The following is a 14423-nucleotide window of genomic DNA, read 5'->3' on the forward strand; positions in this document are numbered from 1 at the left end:
AGTTAACTGAACTGAATTTCCGAGTTTTTCTGGGATGAAAAAAAAATGAAGGAAATCTATTTGAGGTGAAGGATTTTATTTATTTATTTATTTATTTCACAATGCACCTGGCCATTAATTCACAATCTGACTCTATTCCAAGTCAATTATCGGCTGCTTTCCAGCTTGTTAAATGCATAATGCAATCCGAACAAAATGTCAACAGCATCTTATTGAAGTCTCCTAGTTTTGATTTGCACCCTTGCAATACTTCTTACCCCACCTTGTCTTCCCCCCATCTGGAGTTGAACTCTTTCATCCTTCCGCCACACATCCATGCTCTTTTTGGCACTCGTCCTTGGCTGTTTACTGCTCACACTGGCCCAATCCTTCGCCCTCTTTCGCTCCCTCTCGCCCCGTTTTCTTCTCATCTGCTTTGAAAAGCTTTTTGTGGATAATTGATTGGGAGACAGAGGTGGTCGATGCCGTACGCTCTGACTGAAAGCACTCTTCTCTGCCTCACCCCTCTTATCTCCTTACCTCCCTCGCCTTCTTCGATTGTTCTTTGTCTTTATCGAATGTTTGAAAGGACAATTTCAGCGATGACAGGTGGATCTTTGTTGTTTTTTTTTTGTATAAAAGCTGTTAAAATTATGATTCACAACCCTGATTGAGCTTTTACTTTATCACACACTTAGCTGTGTTCTTGTCATCCGAGGCGTGTGAGCTCATCTAAATCAAGAGTCAAACTAAGGCAGAGTTGTCTTGATTTTACAATGTTCCCTGAAAGTTGTGCAACTTTTTAACATGTTTTTATGAAGGAATTATTATTTGATATTTTCAGCCAGAGAAAAATTCTTCCCGCTCTGTGTGTTTGCCGCAAGGTAACGTTTGGGTTTGGCACAACTTTGCCGAATGAGGCAACCTGTACTCATTTTGGGCCCACCACAGTAGCGGGTTGTGCAGGGTTGGAATTTGCGGTGCTTGCAAATCATCACAGATCGCTTCGTGTGCGGTGGAATAATTCCCCACTCTCCTTCCACTTTGATGGTGTGGGCCGAAAAGCTGTTCAAAATCCTACGCGAGCCAGGCTTTTTTACCCTTTACTGGTTCTCCCTCATTGAGCAAATCATTCAGAAATAAGAGACAATTAAAAGGAGACTCGTTTCATTCAGTGCACTCATCGGTTACTGCAAGTGTCTTTGCCTTCTCCTCACGCCCGCCAAAAAACGTGTTTAGCGACTCGTCGAGGTGACGTTTGAATGTCACTGTGGAGGAGTAAAGCGCCAAATCAACTAGCCGTGCAACCTTTACTAGTTGCTATTATTGTTTGTCTGTTATTTACCAAGTTTTGCAGTGGTTACCTTTCTTTTTTTTGTTTAATTATAGACCTCTTACTGTTATAATTGTGGACATACTTTTAGAGTGCTATAAACTCTTAAAATACTTAAAATACTTTACACTTTTAGAATAAAGAGTCAAAGTGTTTATCGTCACATGTTTTCCTGGTGCAATAAAATTCTTGCTTACCTGTCCTTATGGGTGCCATCATAGTGTAAAAAGAAAAAAGGTAAAAATGGAAGTCAAGTTCCCAGAACTAACTTGGCGCATGGGCTGATCCTCTTAATATTTGTTTTGTCTTTAATTATTTTTATTCATCCAGCCATTATTTGTTTTTTTTTTGTTTCTGGTCTCCCCCTGCTGAGGAGGCGAAGCTTAACTTTGTTTATAACATTGTCTCGGAATAATGATCGTCACATCATTTTTAGAGATGGGCAAGTAACGATTCCAGGTATCGGGTCAATATCGGCCTTATTTGCCGATACCAACTACTGATACCTAAGGAAAAAAATAAGAATAATAGAAAGACAAAAGGTCTTTTTTCACATTTTTCTGTCATTGTCTTAACTAAATTTCTTGGAATCTTTCATTACCAGTATCTGTACTTGGTATCAGTGACATACTGGTATCAGTCTGGAAAAAACAAATCCTCATCATTTTAATATATGACAGTTTTTACAAGCACTATATAAAACTCTATTTACATAGAAGCTAATGTGATGAATATTATTAATACAAGTTCAGGAATATATTTTTCCATATATTTTCGTTCCTCGTCTTGAGGTAGCTACCTAAACCAGCCACTGCGCCTATACTAATTGCTCTCTATATAGGTGATAAAAATGGCCGCATCCAAGTGCCTTTTACCCTTTGGTTTGTCAGTAACCGGTGCAACAGAACATCGATCAAACGAGTTAAAAAAGGAAGAAAAAAAAAACGTTGATGGTTTTCTACAGCCTTTCATGTTGCCTGCGATGCTTTTCATGCGCTGTTAGCAGGCAATGAAAGCTAACAAGGGCTACCTTAGCGAGCATTTAACTTAAACCACAAGACATCACACTTGAGTGCACATTTTGTGTGACGTTAAAAGCCAGGCAACGTACGAGCACACGGCCACGAAATCCAAGGTGGAAAATATTAGATGGAAAATATTAGCCGTTGAAGTTTTTTCGCCGTTTATTCGTGTTTTCACAGTGAATCCTTGAAATAAATCTGAATCTGTCTCTAAACTAGAGCATTAAAACATTTCTAGTGCTGCAAACAAGAATGTCTGAAATGTGTTCAAATGTGGCCCTCAGGCAGCATGGGCTCGTCATCGGCGGCCTTTTAGTGGGCCTTCAACGGTTCTTCATGGGCTTAATGAGTTCTTATGGTGTTGTCAAGAACACGTGACGGAAAAATGGGGCATTGCAACCCCGTGGGTCTGGATCTCAACATGGCTTTTGTGTACAAACCACAATGGCAGGTTTCTAAATGGGATCTCCTTCGTTCTTTTCACCAGGTTTGAGCACCGAGGGCATCTACAGGGTCAGCGGGAACAAGGCGGAGATGGAGAGCATGCAGCGTCAGTTTGACCAAGGTATGTATTCTATCGCTTAGATTTCTCTCTTGTGGGACAATACAAGTAGACAATGTAACAATGTATCGTCACATGCCACAAAAATAATTACCTACATTCATAATTGGGATGTGCAGTAAATGCTCCACTACCCCCCAAAATAAATATATCACAGAATCTTGTCAGTGCAGCAGAGTACCAAATGGCCAGCTATGATCCAATCAATGCCAATATTCTCCATTTTGATGAATCTTGACATTGGCCTTTTTTTAAAAATTTGATGGCTGGTAATAAAGCAACGTTAAGGAACTCTTTATTTAAATTTTCAGTTTACCCTCACCTTTTTTTTTTTTTTAAATCAAAACTATTTTAACATTAGTCATTTTGAAATTTTGGATACCTTTTATTTTCTGTAACTTTTTAATAAATGTTGAAGACCGTGGTAGCTCCCTTCAAGTTTTTGTTTTTACAACAAAAATGTATATTATCAAAAATGTCCAATGATAATAATAATAATGCATAATAAAGAAAAAAAATTCAACAGAGTTAAGAATTTATTTTGTCAAATTATATTTCCTTTTTTACTGAAAATTAATATCGGCTTCAAGTATTGGTTATTGGCTTGCCCATTAATAATAATAATAAAAAAATTAAAAAAACATATCATCTCAAATCTCAAAACAGTTTTGGACAATTCAATAATTTGTGGGAACCCAGGGGTCAAAACCTTCTCTTTTCTCGCATAACTCCGCCCACTGTTTTCTCAGGTCTCACCTCCCTCACAAATGATCTTCATGCCTTCAGCTACACATCCGCTTCAACATCCCAAAACATTTGCCGCCCCACTTTTCCCTGAAATGTTCATAGACAGCCTTTTCTTTTTTTCCAAATGTAATGACACTAGGGGAGAAACTATGTAAATAGTAGCTGTCTCCTCAGTTTTCGACTTGCTCTCTCAACGTGCATGTGTGTGTAAGTGCATGCTCATGCATGTGTCTTATACGGTTAGGGCAGTTCATTATCTCCAGATTGCTTTGTTTAATGAAGCATATCATGGGTAAGATGGATAGCGGACTAAGATGGCGTCAGAATGCAAGCGCAGAGACATGTAAATGAGGTCGAGTCCAACTCGGGGAATCAGACTTGAAAACGTTCTGAATAATTCAAGGCAGTCATTTGTATTGACACTGTCAGGGAGTTATTCCGTAACAATGTGTGTTTACAGCGCTGTTGAACTGTACCGCTTCAGACTGAGAGCTCTTGCTAATGTTTTGATTATCCCATTTAGTTAAATGAGTGGGGTAAAATATCCCTAACGCCTCGCAAAATGATGCAATAAAGTTTGATGATCCACAAATAAACATCAAAGGTGTTCATTTTTTATTCATAATTGAACTCCAGTAGGTTTGTATTCTGAAGGCCCCCCAAAGCAAATACTGGGAAACACCATCTGCACACATTTTGAGTCAAAACTTTCTGTTGCATCACAAAAATAAGAATCATTTGTTTTCCTACTTATATTAAAATAATTACTATTAGAGGTGCAACAATTAGGCACTAATCAGTTAAGATACCTTGCTTTGCTAAAAATTGGCAGAATCCTTGGAATTTCAGCCTCTCAACACTGGATATCCGATTTCTTTAGTCTTCCATAAATGCTGACTGGTTATCGTTTTGTTGAATCTAATTCATTTTTTAACGACTGCTTTTACTCTGCAAGACAATTATCAACATTTTTGCATGTTACATGTATGCATGTTACGGACCATATTTTTGAACAGTGATGGTAATTTAAAAATAAAAATCACATTCATTGATTGGTCAAAAAAATATTGAAGGATTAATAGACTATTGCAATAATCGTTAATTGCAATAATAAAAATAACAATATAATGATGATAATAAAAATACAGTGGTGCCTTGAGTTCATAGTTCAATCTGTGAGCTTGCTTGTCACTTAAACACTCATCTTAAATTTGGAAATGAATGGAAATGCCATTAATCTCTTCAGTCCCCCCCTTCAAAATAAAACAATCGTAATGTGTTATTTAATGAGAAAAATATGTTTTTATACTTGTACTTTCTATTAAAAGTGAAGAACCCCCCCCACACACACATTTTCCTATCATAAATTCAAATTATGCTTGAGTAATGTTATATTTAATGCCTACATGCGTTGCTGCACCGTTTGTGTTCGAAGATCCACATTGGAGCACCAATGCTATTATATGGTGTTCCCCCTTAGTTACACAAAATGTAATCCCCTTTTCTATAGCTTTAGCGTGATAGTAAATTTTAACCTTGGAGTCGGATGTTACCTGATAAACACTGTCACGTCTTCTCTCATCAGATCACAACTTGGACCTAGTGGAGAAAGACTTCACTATTAATACAGTGGCGGGAGCCATGAAGGCCTACTTCTCCGAGCTTCCCGAACCTCTGGTACCCTACAGCATGCAGGGCGAGCTGGTGGAAGCATTCAGTAAGTCCTGGGGTGCGCTTGTAAAGTAATGTATGTTGGTGGGGAAATTGTGCAGTTGGTGGGAGGAGGAAGACGGGCTTCTTTAAACCCCGAAGTGTATTGGATTTTCCTTGAAATCCCTTTTGCATTTCTTGAGCCTAACAAGCACAACTTTCACAAGGCAAGTCCATTCATGGGGAGAATTGGATTTACCCCTCAGTGCGAGCTGTGCAAAATAGGATGGAGGCTCGAATATTTTAGGCTTGGGGGGTGGTGGTGCAGGAGAAGTAAATGTGGCGATGACGGCAGGATGCAAGAGAGTTAGGTCTCCTTGATGAAGTCGTGGCTGAGATAAACGAGGTCGCTCTGCTCTTTTTGTCTGCCTGCTTCCACTCAGGAATAAAGATTTAAGGCAGAGCTTTGACTCGCATCGTGCCAGATATTTAGCCCTGGGCCGCGTCGCGCTGTCACCTTGCTTCGCTCACACATACATTCAGATATGCGCGTGTGTGTGTGTGTGTTTTTCATTTTTTAACGGCCCCGGCGAGACCCCTCAGCCGTGACAGGGACCTGATAAGGCTCCTGCAGGCGCTACCACAAAAGAGGGACTGAACACTGAAAAAGAAAATAAGTGCAGTCTGAAAGCTTCGTTTGCCAGCTACTGCAGTGCTTTTTGAGAATTCCCCATCTTGCTGGATTAAAAAAAAAACTCATTTAAGTTTATATCGCTGTGTTTGGTTTTGTATTGTATATTTGTATATTTGCATTTACTGTCGGTTGGGTTATATCAACTCATGCCTTGGAAATCTGAGTGTGTCTGGTTCATGTCCCACAAATGCCCAATGTCTGACATGAAGACTTGAGAGGTTCTTGTTTGGGTGTGAAATGGTGCCTTCCTCTTAAATAGATGCAGCACCCCAATTAATTGCAATCTGCATCATCCATTTGGCTAAATAAACAAACAAAAACAAAATGGTGGCACGTGACTGGAATGACTTTTATGATCACTTGACATCATGTAGAGCAAATGCAGTGATAACACTGGACTGGGTAAGGTCGAGAAGGTTTGGGACAAAACTTTTGCGGAACATTTATCCCATGCTGGACAAAAGAAGAATAATACTTTGCATTTGACTATGTGAAAAGATGCATTAAAAGACAGAATAGCATGAAAAAAAAACAATCAACAGTAATGCAATAATAAGTCATTTGTTTGAGCAGAATCATTGAATATTTTTTATAATCGTACTTATTGAAACTTCGATTTTAGACATATCTTCTGTCGTTACACTATGATATGGTATCCCGTCGTGTTCAGGCACTTGTCGGGCCCGACATGGCCAGTACAAATTTGATACACATTTGTTTTGTGGGTCAGGTTTAAATCCTTCCAACAGAATGGCTTGAACAAGATACGAACCCCAGAAAATGTATAAAAAAAAAAATTCTTATTATTAAAAAAAAAGTTACTGAGCAGAAGTATTTTTAAAAATATATATATTTTCCTGTCAATATTTTTTGTCATTTTTATTTCTCCTCCTTTCCCCCCATTTCCCAAGAAAAAAAATATATAAGAAAACGTTTTTTTTGCTTTTCGTGGGCTGACCCTGTTCCTATCTGCCGCAAATAGCTGGGCCAACTGTATCAGGTATTCTACTCTGGTCAAATCACAACGGGCATCCAAAGCAATCACGCCCTGTGACGTTTGCCCGTTCGACCATCCCGTTTCATCCACATGGCCTGAAATGTGTCTGCCATGGACGCCAGGAACTTAGTGCGGACATACTGTAGCTTTTGGATTGCTGGACCGCACATAATTTTTTAGACTCCACACCCAGGTATTCAATCAGCATTCTAAACCGCCGAATGCTCGGCAAGAACTGCCAGCTACAAATAGAAACAAATCAAGTCTTAGCTTGCTCTCCGTGTCCAATATGCGTTGATGTCAATGTAACACAAATGTAAGAAATCACACTCGGGTCGCAGTTGATGGATGCAATGCCGTAGGGAGCCCGTTCTGCGCATTGTGATTCCACCTAAAATGTGGTTTTGATCCGATGTGACCTCAAGGCGGGAATGAGAGTCCAATTCTCTGCGAGTAAATCATGTGTGCTGTGTGGATAAGAACATCTGCTTTGTCCGCCCTGCTCACATATACAGTACACACGGGACCGACTCCTCGATGGGTGACGTCAGCTTTTCTGACTCACTCCTCACTGCCATCAGTCTTAACACACCCTGTGTACGTTCATGCTCATGAAATCTCCAGCGGTCGTCTGTGTGGTATTCTTGTTCTCTCCAATGTGTGTGGTCATTGTGTCACAGTTTGGCAGCCGTTTTAATCGTGTGAAATGAGTACTGTTGTTGGATGAAATCACTGTGTCCGGCGCGGATTATTTTCGGAGAGCTGAGTCAAATGACCCCTTGTCACACCTTTCCGTCATGTTTGATGTTATTTGCGTCGCTCCGTCGCTCCCTGACATCTTATTGTCTATTCTCTTTGACATTTTCTTGCCTCCTCCACTCATCTCACCTCTCCCTCTCTGCCGCCATTCAGAGATCAACGATAGGGAGCAGCGCTTCCAGACGATGAAGGACATTCTTCGCCGCTTCCCTCGGGAGAATTATGAGGTCTTCAAATATGTTATCAGCCACTTGAACAAGTGAGTGACGAGGTCAGAGACGTCCTTTGATGACGTTGATGACTACACCTCTTTTGATGTGCCTTTCCCCTGCACGGTACTGCTGCGTTCCGCGGCTGCATTGAGTACAAGTGACACAGTGGTACCTTGACTTAGGAATGGTGCCACAATACCAAAATTCAAAATTCAATGCTATATTAACATTAAGTGCCTCAATACTTGCCTGGCAAAAACAGTGCAAATATCAATGAAAGCACCGGAATCATAGAGGTCAAAAGATGCTAGTTCCATTTTTTATTTTTTTTTTAATCAATTATCGATTATATAACTGAAATAATTATCAGCATCTCACATTACTTTCCTGCCCGGTTATACTGCTGTTGTATGGTCTCTTGCCGGCAGTAGCGAATCGCGACTTTTTTTTCCCCAAGCTATTTTCACCGCTTTAAATTGACTAAAATTGTCTAAAATTACAGACAAAAAAGGGGACATACCTGTAGTGTCAATTTGTGTGGGAGCCAAAATAACTTGACCATATATGGACATATGAGCTTTCCGCTGGCCAGCGAAAATATATATAATTAGCAATTTGAATTTCCATTAGTCCGTACATAGTGTCCCATAGCATTTGGCGAGCAGACTTTCATTTGACAAAATTACCGTTTTTTTTAACTATTTAATTTATTTCACTGCACTGTACATTGTACAAAAGGCTGAAAAAAGATAGGCTAACGTCTAGCACTGCTCAATACTTTTACTCACATAGCAGATTTGCTGTCATAAACTTTAGCGACCCATTTCCATCAAGTAATACAGTTTGGTTCCGTTACGGCAGTCATTTAAACTCTTCCCAGCGTCAAAGATTTTCAAAAATATGATACGGAAGAGAGCATCCTTATCTGCTTCTTGTTTACAAATAATGTCAGTATGCAACAATGTTATTTGTCATGTTCATCTTATTTGGTGAATTTGTTGGAGGCTGTCAAGCAATATTACAGTTTCACATTCAAAATGTTACTGCAGAGGGCCGGACTGCTTTGTTGTTTTTAAACATCACCAGCCCGGAGTCATTAGAGAGATTTGTCAGGGACATTTTGTGGTCCACATGCATCCGCATTTGCTATGAGTGTGGTGGGACATTGGGAGGGCCGAAGAGTGACTCACGATTAACTGCTTCGAAGGACACAGTTGTGGATTCTCAGAGCACACAAGAATGAAATGCAATCCGCCTGGCGTCATTATTTGCGTCGTCGCCACATGAGTCGTGTGATGTTTTGATGGCCTTTGCTATTAGCGGTAGAGCATCACACTTGAATAATTACGGGCAGATGTTTTGCAATGAGCTGTTAGTTTGTTGGCTTCATGGTCGGGATGGGCATTTGTGTAATGCACTTTCTCCATTTTGGCACAATTGATTCAAGGAAAATGGAGGTTGGCGAATATTTTATCTATTTTATGGAGTTAATTGACATTTAAATTGTGCTGATTTTCTGATTTTTCTGCTCATGCAAAATTATAGGTGGACAATTTTTTTTTAAATGATGGGCCAGGTCAGCCTTTGATGAGATTTAGCAAAATAAATGACAGTGTTTATGTAAAATTGTCTATTTAACTATAAAAATAATTCATTTATGAAATGTATTTGGGCGGAATCCTTATACTTCCAAAATCAGGTATTGTAGAAGGGTGAATTTTGGATGCTATTTTCTGTTCATTGGTTCCTGGTCCGTTAAATCGAGTGACCACTGTATATCACTGGACTAGATGGATAAGATAAAAATGAATATTTTTCCGACGATTGAAATGAAATTGGCTGCTAATCTCTCATGGCACCTCAGCGCAGCGGTTGCGACTCACTGTGCACGTTAATGGGTGACTGTGCTCCGCAGGGTGAGCCAGCACAGCAAGCTGAACCTGATGACCAGCGAGAACCTGTCCATCTGCTTCTGGCCCACGCTGATGCGGCCCGACTTCACCACCATGGACGCGCTGACCGCCACGCGTACCTACCAGACAATCATCGAGAGCTTCATCCACCAGTGCGCGTACTTCTTCTACAACCAACTGTTGGCCGACGGCCTCCCGGGCTCGCCCACCTCTACGCTTCACTACGGCGGGGGCACCTCGGCGTACTCGTGCATGGCCGGCGGCTACTCCTCTTCGCCGGCGCCGTCCCCCCCGACCCCTTACGTCCTCCCGGCCACCCCTCCCGTCATCCCCCACTACGGCCCTCCCATCCACCACCACCACCACCACCAGTCTCCGCCCCATTCCCCGCCGCCCACCCCCCAGTTGCCCCTCCCCGCCCTGCTGCCGCCATCCCTGCACCCCCATCACCCCCCTACGGAACAACACACGCTGTGAACCGCCAAGGGATCAAGGGAACCTTACAAAAAAAAGAGAGATTGCCTCGGAAAGAGATTTGGACAAAGGAACGGAAGGTGAAAGTGGGACAGGAAGTGGGAAGAGGACATTGAGGGATCTGCAGTATGAACAGGGAGATGCTTTGGGAGAGGGCGTGTGAGCCTCCTGTGCTTTTCTAGAGAGCCCCAGACTAGCCACTTGAATTCACTTTTTTTCCCCCCTCTCAGTGTCACTTCAACTGGGAACAATATGGCAACGACGAGTGACATGTTGCCAGAACCTTTTAGACGATGTCACACAGGAGGGACGTCAACTGACAACACGCCATCGACACGTTAGCAGCCCCTCCGCCCATTTTTTTTTTTTTTACTTCAGCTTGAGCCCCCCACCCCAAGCACACATTGTTCACTCAAATTCTTATCGCTGCACATGCACACGAAGCCGGTTTCACTCAAGGCTTTTTGCCAAGCACCATAGAGAGAGAGGGAGAAAACAGAAAAACTCAACGAACCGGATCGGCAGATCGGCCCAAACGATCATGCCGCCACTCACGCCTGTGGCATTCAGTCTACTGTACGCTGCATTATGAATTTACTGATAAAGTTTTTTTTTTGTTTTTTTTTAGTCGGCCCACACCTCGTTATCACCCTTTTCCGTCATCAATCAGTCAATGGTTTGTGTGCGTGTTCTTTCTGCCTGCTGCGTGTGTGTGTGTCTGTATGTGTGTCATTGCTGCAGTTTTCATCGTAAGGACCTTGTTCAAAAGCACTTTTCTGAGCACTTTGAAGGCACATTTTTTTTATATTGGAGCTGTGACTTCACTCGAACTCACTTTTCTGGGAGCACACCACTGACGTCTAGAGGAGCAATTGGAGTATTGCAGCCACGACATGGGCATTGCGCCTCTTTTTCTCTGCTGTTTCTTTTTTTTTTTTTTTTTATAACAGCTTTCCGTTTATCAAAGACGGCGTTTTTCAACTTGTTTCATGACAAGGTGCATATTTTACATTATGAAAAATTTCACAGCGCACCAAATAGTGGATACGTGAGTTATTTCACATATAGTTGAAGAGCGTTTTAGTTGTCACGACACTTTGCTGGCATAGATAAATGAAGAAAGACACCTTTTTTGTTGTTGATAAATAATATTCAGACCTGAGAAGCGAAATGTAACAATTTCCCTCACACATTTTAAATTATTTAGCAACGCATTAGCCACGTTGAAGTAATTGCTCTTTCTATTGGAGCTGTTGAAAAACCCACAAACCTTTTCAGATAAATTGAGTGTAAGAGAATTAATATTAAAAATATTGAGATTGGCACCTAGTGGTAGCGGTGCAGTGCAGTAAAGTAGGAGAAAGCATCGACATGCTTCTGATGAAATGATCAGCAAGCTGCTACGCTTAGCCACAAGGCATATGAGGACCACATTGGGGGGGGGGGAATGACCAGAATACATTTGTAATACATTGCAAAAAATCTTTATTTGGGGAAAATGAGAATAATGTGAATAAATTAATATTTTGAGAAATACACAGTTACAAAACCAAGATTTGAATTTGATGAGAATAAATTGATTACATGTTTTTTTTTCTGATAGCATTGTGACATTATGCTTTTAAACTAAACTAGAATAAAGTTAACTCATAACAACTTTTATGTAACATGAAAAGCAAATCATGCAGGTCACTTTCACATTTTTTTTTAAAAACATTTTTGTTTGTTTTAAATTATTACTTTGTTGAGAACTTGATATTTCCTTCAAATAGCCGATTTCATCTTTTATCTGGTTAAAAAACGCTTCTCTCATATTAGCCTGACTATTTGATGAAATTTGTATTCCCAAAAAAATAGTTACAAATGATATATTAAAATATTAAATTTATAATTATGGCTTTATTCTGATAACATTACAAGATTTACCTCAAAACTCTAGAAATGTATTCTGATCATTTCATTGTGGCCCTAAAATCCTTGGCAGCCTCCTCATGTGCCTCTGCAGACTTTTGCCATACTGCCCCCACTGGCGTCTTTCTGACACTACACCCGCTTGTCACTCCCCATCCGAGTGAGTGCCTCTGCTTGTTGTTTTGCCAATAAAGACAGGAACAGACAGTCCATTCATCCGTCAGCACGACCGGAACGGAGCATCCCAAATTCCCTTCCGCGGCCTGCTGTTACCGTAGAAACCGCCGAGACGGGGGGCCCGGATCCATAATCCCAACAGCTTTTGAAGTGCATTTTTTTTTTTGTGTATTACGCAGATGCTCATCACCAAGGTCACCTGAATTGTCCTCACTGGCCCAAAGCTTTTTAAACAATCACTGAACTCTTACAGGAGCTTTTATCACACAACACTACCTATTTACCCACTTTTCTTGTGTGTGCGTGTGTGTGCTGCAATTCGGAGTGTGTATGTTAGACGAGCTGTCCGTGGCAGACGTCCAGACAGCATCGTGATTCGAACAAAGGTGACGGCGAGGAATGCAGCTCCCCTGGTGCTGACTGCCCCTGCCGGGTAAGCCTGTTTGCTCATCCACATTATTAGGAACACGGGGCGTGGGATGATTACTTGGGAGACAGAGAAGAAGTGTCGACCACTGGTTTTGCGTGTGCTTGTGTGAAAATGTGAGTGTGAACGTGTGAGTCCTATCCGTGTTGCAATGATTGTGAGGCAGCCAAAGACTGGACAAAAAAGGTGACTGTGCAGAGAAATTGAATATTAAAACAAACAAATGTGATTTTTTTCCCCCAAAACAATGGTGACAGATGTCTGTTAAGTTAAAATGAAAACAAGAAAAAAAATATATAGAAAGGGGTTCTTTATGATATGTTGGGGTCGGCCCGGGGTCTAACATTTTGCCCTTTAGTCAGTTGTGGTAGGAAAAAAAAAAGTTTCTTTTTATGTTTTTATGTTGATAGTAAATAAAAATGTTTTTTGTTTGGCTTTTGATGCCCACTATAGTGCATGAATTCTTCCCGGCAAAGGAAGAGCAGGGCTTCACCACTCCAGACATAATGACAAAAAATATTCTGAACTGTTTCGGGGGTGGGGCCATAATGGTGGAAAAAAACATGTAATGAAGTACTGTAAACTGAAAAGATAACATAACATCAATTTGCTGAGTTTGGTAATTTGTCTCGATGGGAATGGTGTATACAGCAAGGCCTTACGTGATCTGTATCATAGTTAATAAATGAAATCTTGTACAAAGGTGCTTTTGTGTCTCATGTTTAAGTGTGTACAGAAAACGCAAGAACCTTAAAAAGATATTGTCCACTTTCTTGCCTTTCTTTCAACAGTTAAATTTTTTAAGTGATATTTTGACTTTATTCTTGTACAATTTATTATTTGGAGGAATGAAAATTTATTCGGAATTTTTACACAAATTTTACACGAAAAAACAATATTTTAGTGATCAATGATGCATTAATAAATAATTGCTATTTTAATCAAAACCAGTTAAACTAGAGTGTGCCAATATGGTTTGAATCTGAAAATCCATTTGGATTTAAAAGAAGATTAAATCAAATTAAACCGAATTGAATGTTTGCACTATTAAATATATGAAGATATGTATTGAATCACCTTTTGTTGTGGAGATCCATCTTGGAAGCAAATGACACATTTACAGTACTGGCAAATTCAAATGACAACACGATACCCATTGCATCATATCCCATCTCAAAATTGTCTATGGATGCCACAAGATGGCAGCCAAGCATTTGGATGACATGTTTCGATTTATTTGTTCTAGTCTGCAACATATGGAATCATCAAAAACATCAACCCCATGCACCTAGCATGTACACAATCATGAATCCATGTTACATAGACGACAACATTGACCAGTTATGTTTGTCAACAAAGTTAATTAGTCGTAGCCGGTCTAAATAACAAGCTAGCACATACTAACATGCCATTACACATGACTAAACAACAATTTTACACCCCACCCAAACTAGGAGTTTAGGGTGCCGTGAGATCTCACGGTCCCCTGGCGGTGTACATGACGTAAAGGCCTGCCATTTGGCGGTGCCCTCGTCTGCCCTTTTCATTGGGTCGCAGCAAAGGAAA

At 40.5% G+C, this 14423-nt stretch overlaps 1 protein-coding gene across 1 annotated transcript in view; it reads left to right on the top strand.

The window, feature by feature from the left end:
• The window catches only part of arhgap35a (Rho GTPase activating protein 35a), a 64200-nt gene extending 50637 nt beyond the window's left edge, over nt 1–13563 (top strand). The window contains exons 4-7 of the mRNA XM_088301491.1: nt 2822–2899; nt 5229–5360; nt 7897–8002; nt 9871–13563. Of these exons, the coding sequence (XP_088157617.1) occupies nt 2822–2899; nt 5229–5360; nt 7897–8002; nt 9871–10345 (791 nt within the window). The 3' untranslated portion in view covers nt 10346–13563. The remainder of the gene's footprint in view (nt 1–2821; nt 2900–5228; nt 5361–7896; nt 8003–9870) is intronic.
• The last annotated feature ends 860 nt before the right edge of the window (nt 13564–14423 follow it).

The sequence above is a fragment of the Idiotropiscis lumnitzeri genome, chromosome 7 (assembly GCF_059441095.1).
Source record: "Idiotropiscis lumnitzeri isolate Australia: NSW breed Sydney's pygmy pipehorse chromosome 7, RoL_Ilum_1.0, whole genome shotgun sequence".
NCBI classification, from domain to species: Eukaryota; Metazoa; Chordata; class Actinopteri; order Syngnathiformes; family Syngnathidae; genus Idiotropiscis; species Idiotropiscis lumnitzeri.